Raw genomic sequence first — 12,789 nt, 5'->3', positions numbered from 1 at the left:
ATCCATCTTAACCAGAGCCTATGTCTGATATTTCAATTTAGCATGCTTTTTGCAATGCAGGCAAAAATTGCAGTAATATACAAGTTATGCAACAATTCTAAAGTGATTTTGTTTTTATTCCTAATATGTAAATCTGCATGTTTACAATGTAATCCCACTGTTGTCTTTTCATGATAGGCAATCACGTTTACCAAACTGGTTATGCAAGCCATTTTATGTATTTTATGGTTTAGTGTGCCATGCAAAGGCTTAGGAATAGTTAAGTTAATCATGGGTGCTACTTGTGAACAGTTTACGTGTATTTATTCAGAAGCTGATTTCCCTATGTACAGTTGGATTTATTCCCATTTAAGTAAGCTTGCCTTGACTTTCAACAGTGCATAAACTTTCTGTGAGGAAATACTAAATTCTGATCCCGTCTTCTCATTTTTTATTAGCAGATTTCCTACTCTCAAAATTCAACCGAAGCTTCAGCAGTTATGATGGCTGCAACCAAATACAAATGATCATATATAAGGGCAGAGGCGAGAATAGCCCAGAAGAAGGAAGGCTAACGTGAGGAAGCCCCGCCGATCCAGCCCGTGCATGGAAATCTCAGCCCAGGCGAAAGCAATAAAAGGGTTCACCTCTGCACGCGGTCCTGAGGACGCCGGCATTGCAGACTCTCTGGGCCGCGACAACTACGGCGGCCGCCATGTTTCCAAAGATCCCGGGCAGCTCCCGTAGTTCTTGCGGGCAGACACCTTCTTCCGGATCTCAAATTTGACCGCGTAAAAGTATTAATTCGGTTTTTCAGTAAATCAGATGAAGTTAATCAGAATGACAGGCACTGTTGAAGGCAGCTTCTTCTCTTGGAAGGATTATCGTTTGGACGCAGCCACCGGATCCTATTAGCTAGCATTTCTTACTTTAAGGTTGTATGGACTTCAACTCCCAGAATTCCCCCGCCAGGCATGAGAAGCACCGCGTATACCCTTGCCTTGCAGATTCAAACGCTAAGAGTTCTAGTCCCCGACACGTTTTGTCGTCACATCCTGGTTTCTTTCGAAAGCGGCGAGGAATCTCCGTCTTGCTTCCATGTGCGGGGCTCTAAAAAATTACTGAAGCCTCCAAAAGGAAGGATGCATTAAATAATAAATCGATGGCTATTTGTATTGTATTAGTGCCGCTCGTCACGGCTGCCTTATTCAACACGGGAAGTAGAACTCGTTCTTTGCCAGTGAGACTGATTTAATATGCTCCCACTCCGCTTTTCGACGGTATGCTTCCAAACGCGTGGAGAAGCAGGTGTTTGGACTGGCTTAATCTACATCTCTCCTCCCTCCCTATATGCTGGGGATCATATAAAGAATATTTATTCATGGTTTGCAGTGCAGCTGCAGCATAAGTGACAAATATAAAGGGAAAAATTTTTTTCCTTGGCCATTTCAGAAAAAAAAAGCCTTTAAAAGCCACTTGACTTTTGGTGGCTGCCAGGACGACTCCGTGCAGTTTTCTGGGCAAGATTTCAAAACTGTTTATCTAATTGCCTGCTTCCTAGGGCTGAGTGTATGACTGGTTCAAAGTCACTGAGCTGCCTTTTGTGCCTAAGTAGGATTAGAACTCATAATCTCCAAGTTTCTGGCTTGGTGTCTTTTAACTATACCAAACTGGCTCACATGACTTTTAACTTGTTCGAATCAGTGATCTTGTAGTCACTGAGCACAGATTTGATGTTGGAATATGGAGATTGTTCAGAGCAGAGGTGGTATTCAGCAGATTCTGACCAGTTCTGGAGAACCAGTGGCGGAAATTTTGAGTAGTTCAGAGAACTGAACTGGCAAATACTACCTCTGACTGGATATTTTACAGTACCCTTCCCCTGCCACACCCACAGAACTGGTAGTAAAAAAAATGAATCCCACCACTGGTTCAGGGGCATATCCAACTTGTTACCCTGTTTCTTTTTTCTAGTTAGTAAAACTGCCGTAGGAAAATGAACATTCCAAATAAATTGCACAAACTTGAAATCTATTTGTGTCTGTACAAAAGTAGACTATCAGAGTGATCTTCCATCTGTGGATATTGAAGCGAATATAAGAATGTAGATCTTCCAATTTGTATGATACTCCCCAAATTCTGCTTTTTGTTACCTTTCAGTGTTCCTATTTATGCAACATTTCCCATACATTTCCAACCACAGTGTATTATCACCCTCTCCTGGCTTTTTGAAATTATTTATAGGATAGCCTCAGATTACAATACTGACAGAGACTGGGATTGTCATCAGTAAAGCAATGTTGTAAATGCAATGTAATATGACTGCATTATTTAGTGATCACAATCTTGGCAGTTCCAGTTGACATTGTAACCCTAGGATTGTGCAAGTTGTTAAACTAGAAGGGGCAGGATTAGGCAAGGAATGCAGATGACATGGGTGGGCCCTATGGGGGCCAGATAAATTGGTGGGGACTATGGGAAGGCTGGTGGGAGAGGTAGGTGTTACAGAGTGCTGGTGGAGATGGCAAGTGAGCCAGGTGGATGCTACAGAGCGTGGGCAGTCTAGCAGAGGTTGTGCCCAGGGTGGATGCACTAGAGTATGATTAGGTTAACACACAGAGTGTGTTAACCTATTCTCCAAAGCACCTGAAGGCAGAACAAGAAGCAATGGATGGAAACTAATCAAGAGAGAACCAATCTAAAACACAGGAGAAATTTCCTGACAGAATAATTATTTAGAGAAATGCCTCTAGAAGTTTGGGTGCTCCAACACTAGAGGTTATTAAGAAGAAATTGGACAAGCATTTGTCTGAAATGGTATAGGGCAGTGATGGCTAAACTTTTTGGCACCGAGTTCCCAAAGCGCATGTGCGTGCACCCCCAAAATGCAATGTGCACATCCCTGCGCATGTGCCAGACACCACGCATGCACATGTGTCCCTTGCACATGCAACCCCCGCATGTGCCCCATCATCTGCATGCACTCCCCCCATGTGTGGCAGAGACCCAAAGACTACCTGGCTGGTGGGAGGTGCGCATGGATGCCCGGTGGAGCTGAGCTGGGACGAATGCTCACATGCCCACCGAGAGGGCTCTGCGTGCCACATCTGGCATGCGTGCCATAGATTTGCCATCATGGGTATAGAGTTTCCTGCCTGAGCAGGGGATTAGACTAGAACAGTGGTCACCAACCGGTGGGCTGGGGACCACTGGTGGTCCGCAAGAAAATTTTGGGGGTCCGCAGAGAAATGTCATCCACAAAGCAATTAATCCAGGCTGCACCAGAACACAAGGCTGCACTGCCCACATGGCCCGCGGGAACACAAGGCTTGTGTTGCTTGCATTGTACACAACATGAGGTAGTGAGGGAGGGAGGAAAGGGCAGAGGGGTGGAACTTGCCCCACTCGTCCCATACGCCTAGCCTGGCCACCGGGCTGTTTCTTTCCACTTCTTTCTTCTGCTTTTGACTGAACTCAAGGAAAGCAGCAAAAGTCTTTCTTTTTCTTCCCCAAACTCTGCCACAAACGAGTCTTTGGGACCCTGCAAGGCATCCTGCTCCAAAAGACTGCACCATCAAAGACTCATTTCTGGTGGAGTTTGAGGGAGAGAAAAACTTCTGCTGCTTTCCTTGCGTGAAGCCAAAAGTCTCTCCCTCTCTCTCTCCCTGAGAACAGAGCTGGAGATTGTATCCTGCGATCCCAAATAAAAAATGATCAATCAGTAGGAAAACGGGGTGGAGAATTTTCCTGCAGACTTTTTTTCTGCAGCCAATGTCAGTCAAAATTCATATTAGTGGTCCGTGGGATTTAAAATTATCAGTTTGGTGGTCCCTGAGGTCCAAAAGGTTGGCGACCCCTGGACTAGAAGACCTTCCAATGTCCCTTCCAACCCTGTTATTCTGTTATTCTGAATGACTTGCAACCACCCCTTCTGGCTTCCCTATTACTTTTGCTCGTAGGAAGCTGGCAAGGAAGGTTGCAAATGGTGACTGTGGGATGCTGCAACTGTTGTAGCATTGCCAAGAACCTAAATCATGATCACATGACCACAGAGAGTGCATTGATGACCATAACTTGAGGACTTGTCCTAAAGAGCATTCATTCAGTGCCATTGTAATTTTGACCGGTCAATGAATGATAATCATAACCTGATGATTACATGTATTCCTTCAAGTAATCTCAGTTCTAATGCTAAATATAACTAACGATGACGTCTGTAATGAAAGGTGGCTATTCCCCTCATCCATTTGCCTATCACAAATGATCTGAGGTAGGGTTATTTATTTATGTATGTATGTATGTATGTATGTATGTATGTATTTATTTATTTAAAAACATTTGTATTGATGCCCATCTTCTAACCAGCTCTGGGCAGCTTCCAACCAAAAATTAAGACAATTTACAAGATTATATTAAAACTATAAAACTAAACAGATTAAAACATTAAAAACAATAAAAACCTGGCAACAGGTCAACTTCTAAAGTGCAGTTATCCAATCTTATCCCAGCACTTGGGGAAAAAGCCAACCTTGTTTTCTTTTTGGCACCAGGCAAACACAATTTTACCCTCTGAGGCCTTTTATTAATATGTTACTATCACTGTGATATGCAACTATTGTACATTACTGTTGCTTTTACTTTCTCATTGTTTTAATGTTCATTTTACTGATTTTGTTTTGTTTTATGATTGTATCAAATGTCTTAAGATGATCATAATAACTGTTTGAATTTAATGAGAAATGATGTATAAATGATGTATAAATATGATCAATCACACATGCCTCCATACCAATCATAGTATGTTATTTGTGGGATAAGCAGAATGCAGAAAAGGAATAAAAAATAGTAAGCCAAAGAAATTAAAGGTATGAGAGGAAAGAAAAGGAAACATAGTTAAAATGAGTTTATACCAACATGATTCGATTATCTTTTCATATCTTCTTAACATTGAAATATTCTTTGTTTTGCTTCTACCACATCCACACACCAATTCATATACTTTTGTTTTTTAAACTTCTCACTTGTTTTTCTTGAAGCTCTCAACTCCACCCAACTACAGTTTTCTTGATTTTCCCTTTTCTCTATCTTTATTCACTCTTCCTTCATACATTTGTTCTGTAATTCAATCCTTAACTTTTTCTAAGTGACCAAGCCAACTCAATTAATTTTTTTGAAAATGGTCATTCTACTTTGAGTTTAGTTCTCATCCAGAGCCTTCCTAGCAAGATTTGCATATCATAACATTTCTTTATCTATTTCCCTATGTTAATAGATTCTTCCAAGGTACACTAATTCATTTATTGGTTCCAAATGCCATTTATGTATAAATGGTATTGTTTTTCTTGTCAAATATTATCAAACCCTGGTTTTTGTATTCATTTTTTAGATCAATACTTTTCATTGCATCATATAATCTAACAGTTGCTGAACAGCACATGTGCATTCATGTTCCTAACCAACATATCTTTAATTTCATCACAAGCATTCCTTCTACACTTAACCATAAAGCCATTGAACAATCAATGAAACATAACATTTCTTTGTCTTACTCCCAATTCATTGTTCTACCACTAATTAGCATTATCATGAATGCATTGCTTCCATCAATATGTAACTTACCACATTCAGAAACAACTATCAACTTCAAATTTGTGCACAGCTTCCCATAATTCAAGACTATTTACTTTATCATGCAGTTTAATTAGATTTACAAAATACAATAAGTTTCTTTCTGGCAATTATAATTCCCATTAGCATTGCTCCATATGCTTCTGTGGACCTCTGGAATATATTTTTTTCTTGCTGCATCAAGCATTTTCCACAGCCCACTTATCATTCATTCTATTGGGAAATGTATCTATTTTTTCATGCAGAACTCATACGTTCCCTTCCTGTAATAGTTTTGACTTCATTCTCATTTTTTCCCACTATTCTTTTCATCCATGGCTATTTTATTTTATGAAGAAACATTTGTTGACAGAGTAAAAACTAGCCTGTTCCATATTCAGAATTTCTCAGTATTCTTATATCCGCACCTAATTTTAGCAGACCCTTTTTGGTCTCTCATCAGGTCAATATTAACATAATGTTCCTTTTTTTCCTATGTGTGCCTGTGAATAGACTTATGCTTAAACCACATACTCACATAATAATGAAACAGTACATATGCATATAAAGAGATACAAGTACCTGGATACCCATCTATCAGGCACCATTTTCTTTCATTCTTCAATCTAAGAATGGGCCAATAACGTTTTCTGTACTAGGATGCCTAGCTCCTTCCCATTGTTCATATCACCTTGCAGAGGTTATTTCTGTACCCTTTATAATAGTACATTAAATTTTCTCTGTAGCATAAAAGTTCTGCTATGTACTTATATATTCTTGTCAACCTAAGGAAGTCATATAATTTACAAAATAATTACAATTATATATTGAAATCTTTTATAGTCCTTTGGGCAAAAAATAGTCTGCATAGGAGGAACCATTCCATTATTTGGTCATGCTTCTTTGAGTTGGTCCAAGTTACAGCACTGATAACTCATTATAATGTGGGAGTTCTGCACAAAGCAAATTCTTCCTAGGTTCAGCAATGATGATACCTGATTGGTGTATTTAAAGGTTACCACTATTTCCTCCATATGTTTGGACTTCAACTCGCATCAGTTACTTGCCACCATTACCAAATTTGGGAGTTGTAGTTGACCATTACATCCTATTGAGGTAACTTTCTTAGTTTATGCAATAGCAACCAATAGAGAAAGCAAATTTTAATATAAGCAGCCTGTAGAACATCTTATGTAAGTAATTTTGTTTCCCTCCCTCTATTTTTTTTTACAAAATAAGCTTTTTTTTAAAAAAAGAGCAAGAAGCAATCCTTATTTTCTCCCATAAATGGCAAAGAAAACATTTATTCATCTCTCATTTTTGTTTCTGTAAAAGCCATTTCAAGTGGAAGTACAATCTTTCCCTGACAAAGATTAAAGAAATCAGTCATGGCTTGCACATGGTATTTTGCATGATTTAAGCAGTTAGTGAATAAAGCAACAGTAATAAGGCTAGAACATAAGTCATAATTTCCCAGATTTGTGTGTTATGTAAATTGCACACAGATTAAAGGCGAGGAAATCATGAATACAGAATGTCAGCCTTTGATTTTTGTAAGCTAGAAAATTCATCTCAGCTAAGGAGAGAGTAACTTATTGGAATCCCAAGATTTGTTATCCAAGTTGATGAAAATTCTCAGGCCAATCTACCCTATTATGGAGCAGTGAAATGACAGTATATAAGGTGGTTCTGTATTTCTCAGATATTTTGTTTAAGTGACCATAGAAAATCCCAGCATTAATGAATTTGTTCCCTAGAGAAAGAAGCACTGGTGAACACAAAATAGCTACAAATTAGTCAGATTACAAACTGTTCCTCCAAGCCTATCTTGTCTTTCCAAAACCTTTCTGCTAACTATGTTCATCATGGTCTTTGGGGAGGGAGGAGGAAAGGTGGACACACTTTAAATAAAATACTAGGCCATTTTAACATTAGCAAAACAATTAACATTAACAAAAAATGTGAGGCATTTTTATAAATCAAGATAATCTAAGAGATTGGGGATTTGTTTTGTACTAAGCATGTTTCCCATCTATCTATCTATCTATCTATCTATCTATCTATCTATCTATCTATCTATCTATCTATCTATCTATCTATCCATCCATCCATCCATCCATCCATCCATCCATCCATCTATCTATCGCATAGCAGCATATAGTAGTAGACAAATTTGTGGAGGTTCTAATGAGATGGCTTTTCAGTAGAAGTACCCACACATTAAATGGCATGTAAAAATATTGATGCTATCATGATCTTTATGACTCTAGGTTTATCCCTATTGTCACTTTTCTAGTTTATTTTTGCTTTTTGCTTTGATGTATCACTTTTCATTCTTTTGTGAGTTGCTGGCATTTAGATTATAATAAATAACAGGCAAGATCAATGCTTCTGGCAGAGAACAAGCTATTTTTCCCCCTCTATATAGTGTTTTGGAAAAAGAACTAGAATCCACAAACACACATTTCTTGACCATCTTTGCTCAGCTTAAAATTTACCCAGAACATAGGAAATTAGAAAATTAAGTGAGAACCTGTTGAGCAAATGTATCATTTAAGAATGGCATGACCTGATTAATATTAAGAAGAAAATGGTTTTTATTTAATGACTTCATTAATGCTAACTTTGGTTTTCAAATTCCACCCCCCTTTTTTCCATCCTGAGCATCTCTGATTTTTCCTATTCCTTCCGCAGCATTTCCCAAAGAGTGAGTTACACAATGCTTTGCAAACTCTTTCCACGCATGTTTACCAGTTTGATGCACAAGGACACTGAATGCAAAAGCCCCAGGCTGCTATATGAGCCTGAATGTGGGTTTTGTTGATTAAACACAGCATCCTTGCATTTCACGTGGAGCATTCAAGCATGACGTTTCTGTGCAAAGTTCACACACCCTAACCAGAAATTGGAAGGGAAAGGAAGGACAGGGAAGAAGGACACTATTGCAAGAGAAGACGAGGAACATAAAAAGCTTGAAGTTATATGGGAAGCAAAATTGTTCTGTGACTGTTATTACATTGAGAGAAAAACTGCCAAATGCAACTCACAGCTGTTTTGCCAGCTGGAACATTTGAAGGGCCCTTCCTTACAGTGGTTATTACTGTATTTTCCCCTTTACTCAAGAGGATGTTGTCAATACTGAAAAGCACTGCTTACTTTTTCTGTGTTATTGCAACAAGGTTGGTCAGTGGTGTTGCTGTTCTCACAGAATGCAATCCAGACAGTCGTTGGTGGATTCCCACCTAGTATCATCTATTGGCATAAACCCAATCACCAGTGATTGCTAGAGCCCACTGTAACTACATAGCCTAAGGCACTACAAGGCACTAAGAGTTGTTAACCTAATTCTATGTAGCTTTTTCTCTGGTAATACCACACAATTAACTAGGGCATACAAAACATTTGCTAGACCAATACTTGAATACAGCTCATCAGTCTGGAACCCACATCATGAATCTGATATTAACACAGTTGAGAAAGTCCAGAAATGTTTTACAAGAGTTCTCTACTCCTCTACTCGTTGCAGAATACCTTATGCCACCAGACTTGAAATTCTAGACCTAGAAAACCTAGAACTACGCCACCTTCGGTCCGATCTAAGTATAGTATATAAAATCATACATTGCAATGTCCTACAGGTAAATGAATACTTCAGCTTCAACCATAACAATATAAAAGCACACAATAGATACAAACTCAGGGTTAACTGCACCAAACTTGATTGCAGGTAATACGACTTCAGCAACAGAGTGGTCAATGTCTGGAATACTCTACCTGACTCTGTGGTTTCTTCCCCAAACCCTTTAACCTTAGACTGTCTGCTATTGACCTTACCTGATTCCTAAGAGGTCTGTAGCAGGCGTGCATAAGCGCACCAACGTGCCTACCATCCCTATCCTATTGTTTCTTTTATTTTTCTTATATGTTTTCATTTCATGTATTCATAACTATGTTTATCCTTATACCTATTATCTTGTAAGCGATTGACAAATCAAACAAACAAATTGTTTTTCTGTACCTGTGATAAGGACAGGCTGAGTGAGCCAACTGTTTTTGTTATTTATTAAACAACCTGTGCCCCACTGGATCATCATTTCAGATATATTTCCTTACTTAAACCTCAACAGAGAAACAAAATGTCCACAGATGAGCAAAAAAGCAGTGGAATCAGGAGTGACTTCTGACTTCCAGCGGAATGCCTCAGGGGTCTCCAGACCACACATTGAGAATTGCTATTCTTATTGCAAAGCTGTAGAACTCTTGTTCCAATTGACTGGCTTTCCCAACTGGCTCTATCTTAGGCCTAATTCCATTATCTGATATTAGTTCATTCATTGTATGGTCTAGGTCTGTGATGGTGAACCTATGGCTTACGTGCCACAGGTGGCACGCAGAGCCATTTGTGTGGGCACGCGAGCCCCAAAGCAAACTTACCTCACTGCACATGCATGCATCTCCCAGCTGATTTTTGGGCCTTTTTTGGCCTCCCAGAGCCGTGAGGGAAGCCTCTGCAGCCTTTGTAGGCTGAAAAATGGGCCCATTTTTTCACTTCCTGTATTTCTAGAAATACAGGAAGTGATTAAATGAACCCATTTTAGGCCTACAAAGGCAGCGGAGGCTTCCCTCGAGCCTTTGAGAGGCCGAAAAAGGCGTGAAAATCAGCTGGGAGGCACATGCATGCACAGTGCAGCTAAGAGGGCAGGGGGAGGATTTCACGTGCATACACAGGGATCAGGGGGCCCACAGGCATTGCCTTCTGGGTGCTAGCACGTGCGCACAATTTTCAGCACAGGAGCCCCAAAAGGTTAGCCACCACTGGTTTAGGTATATTAGCAATAGCACTTAGACTTATATACTGCTTTACAGTGCTTTGCAGACCTCTCTAAGCAGCTTACAGAGTCAGCATATTGCCCCTCCTCATTTTACCCACTTCAGAAGGATGGAAGGCTGAGTCAATCTTGAACCTATAACAGTTAAGAATTGATTTTCCATCTTCAGAGGCAGCATATCATTAGATACCAAATCTGAGGGAAACAAAATAAGCAACTACTAGTTTTGCAAATTGGGACATATGCAGGGAGACAAAAAAAGTCTAGATCATGGCCCTGCATCCAGTTTGACCCTCCCATAGAGCGTTGTCTTACTGAAAGCAGTGAAATGAGAACAAGAACTGTTTTTTTAAAAATATATAAATATTTTGAACATGGAAATGTAAACCATTGCTGTAGTCATCATAGAAACATGAGGCAATCAAATATTGCAGAGGAAAGGAGACTGTAATCCCCAGATGTTGTTGAAATATGACTGCTAGAAGACCTGTTGGCTGAAGCTTCAGGGCAGTAATAGACCAATATCTGGAGGATATAATTTCCACATCTCAGAAAAACAGCTTTCTCCTGAGGTTAAGCAATTATGCTGTCATATGGATCCCCTTTATTTTGTTCTGAGTCACACACTGGAAGACTTCTAATCAGCTGCCTCTCCGAGTCTAAGATCGGTTTTGTTAGAATCAATTTTCTGTGAACAAATAGTTCCAAATGTATCCCACATCTAGCCTTTGAGAGGTTCACACGTGCCTTCAGTGCAATGCAATCAAGAGGAGAAAATGATCAGCTTTAGCATTGGCCTATTGTAATAGTTCATTGAATATTAAAAAATTATCTTGCTTCTTTAACTGCATGCATGATTCTGAAAAGTTATGTGTTGTTAAAAACAAAGTAACTAGCCAATTGTATATAAAGCTAAAACATCTGAGTATCACCTCTTTCCAGTAAAAAGTCTCTAAAATGACTATCAACAAAACTCCTCAGTTCTTGAAAGCTTTGAGAAATTGCATAAAATGAGATGGTGGTGGAGAAGATGATAGTTTCTGTCACGAATGTCCCTTGCTGAAAAGTGGCTGCTATAGAAATTCCTCCTGGAGAACTGCAATCTGACTTATGTAATGTAAATACAACATTTATTTCAATTCCTCCTCTTTCCCAATAGGTTATATTTATTTCATTGCTTTATACAATAGTACAGTGATGATCAGCATGCAGAGTATTTCCCTCCTTAGCCAATATCATTGTGTGAATCAATCCACAGTTGGAAGGGAAGACGAGGAAGAGGTTGAAAAAATCAGTAAATTTATTTTTATTGTAATGAGATTGGTAAATTAAGGGGAACTTCTTCAGCATGTATTGGCAAGTATTTGCATTCAGGCCAGGGGTATAATCAGCTAAAACGCTCAAAAGGCTTTCAAAAGGCTTTCCTTTCCTTTCTAGGGACCTTGAGCCTTGTTCTTCTACTGAGACAATCCAAGCTGTTTAACAAAAACTTATTCATCACAGGCCCACTACAGATTTCAAAACCTTTAGGTATGTTGGCAATTTAAAATGTGTATAATTTCTTGTTTCAGCAAGAAGAATCTGTGTATACCATTGTATACCTCTTCAGCTAATTAAGTAGAATAAAAGCAAAATGATGAAATGAGGGGTTAATCTAATAATATTAATATAATTAATATTAATATAATATTATTTATACACTGAACTTATAAACAGAAGTGCTTCTTTGGCTGCTATTCTAAAACTTAATTTTCTTCTTTTTGGCCAAAGCTACTGTTTTCCTTATATTTGAAAACTCACATTTGTTTATTTGTCCTCAGAGTTGTTGCTTAATATATGTAATGGAGGCTAAGGTATTTAAACCACTTATTTCTTTTTTGCTTTTCCCATGTACTGCATCTGCTTCAGGAAGTTTAAAGTGAGTTTCTGGTACACAGAGATTCACTTTAGAGATTCACAGTAGAAGCAATAATAGAGGGCACCACTGCTTGGTTGCTAATGAAAAGAAATCACTTGAGTTTCAGTTATTAAGAAGTCATTAACTCCATTATACACTATATTGAAAGAGACACAAAACTCATGGGCTAACCAAGCTGAAAACATTTTTTAAAATCATGATTGAATCTGGATGATGAATCTTAGCCTGGAGCTGTTTTCTTGTTAAAACAGCATTTTTTTTAAAAAAAACTGAAAAACCAAAACCTGTTTTAAAGCTTGCTTAAACTATTTATTTGAGAGATTGCTTGCAGGAGAAACATTAAAGGATTTTGCCTATTAAAGAGTGCCATCTGGCAGGATCTTGGAAGAGAGACTTTTCTGTAATATTTCCACCATCTTTCAACCATCTTCCTGACCTTGTTGGTTTTTTGTAAGG

The 12,789-nt window shown here is 38.8% G+C and overlaps 1 protein-coding gene across 2 annotated transcripts in view; it reads right to left on the bottom strand.

Annotated features, from left to right (window-relative positions):
• The window catches only part of MRPS5 (mitochondrial ribosomal protein S5), a 30,365-nt gene extending 29,365 nt beyond the window's left edge, over nt 1-1,000 (bottom strand). Inside the window, exon 1 of one of the 2 annotated variants that reach the window (XM_026695940.2) lies at nt 627-1,000. In XM_026695940.2, the coding sequence (XP_026551725.1) occupies nt 627-696 (70 nt within the window). In that variant the 5' untranslated portion in view covers nt 697-1,000. The remainder of the gene's footprint in view (nt 1-626) is intronic. The other variant, XM_026695941.2, reaches the window with a different exon arrangement.
• Nucleotides 1,001-12,789: the final 11,789 nt, after the last annotated feature.

This window comes from Pseudonaja textilis, chromosome 1 (assembly GCF_049901715.1).
Source record: "Pseudonaja textilis isolate UNSWEBS1 chromosome 1, rPseTex1.2, whole genome shotgun sequence".
Lineage (NCBI taxonomy): Eukaryota > Metazoa > Chordata > Lepidosauria > Squamata > Elapidae > Pseudonaja > Pseudonaja textilis.
The sequence above is the reverse complement of the archived record's forward strand: the minus strand, read 5'-3'. Positions and strand labels throughout refer to the sequence as shown.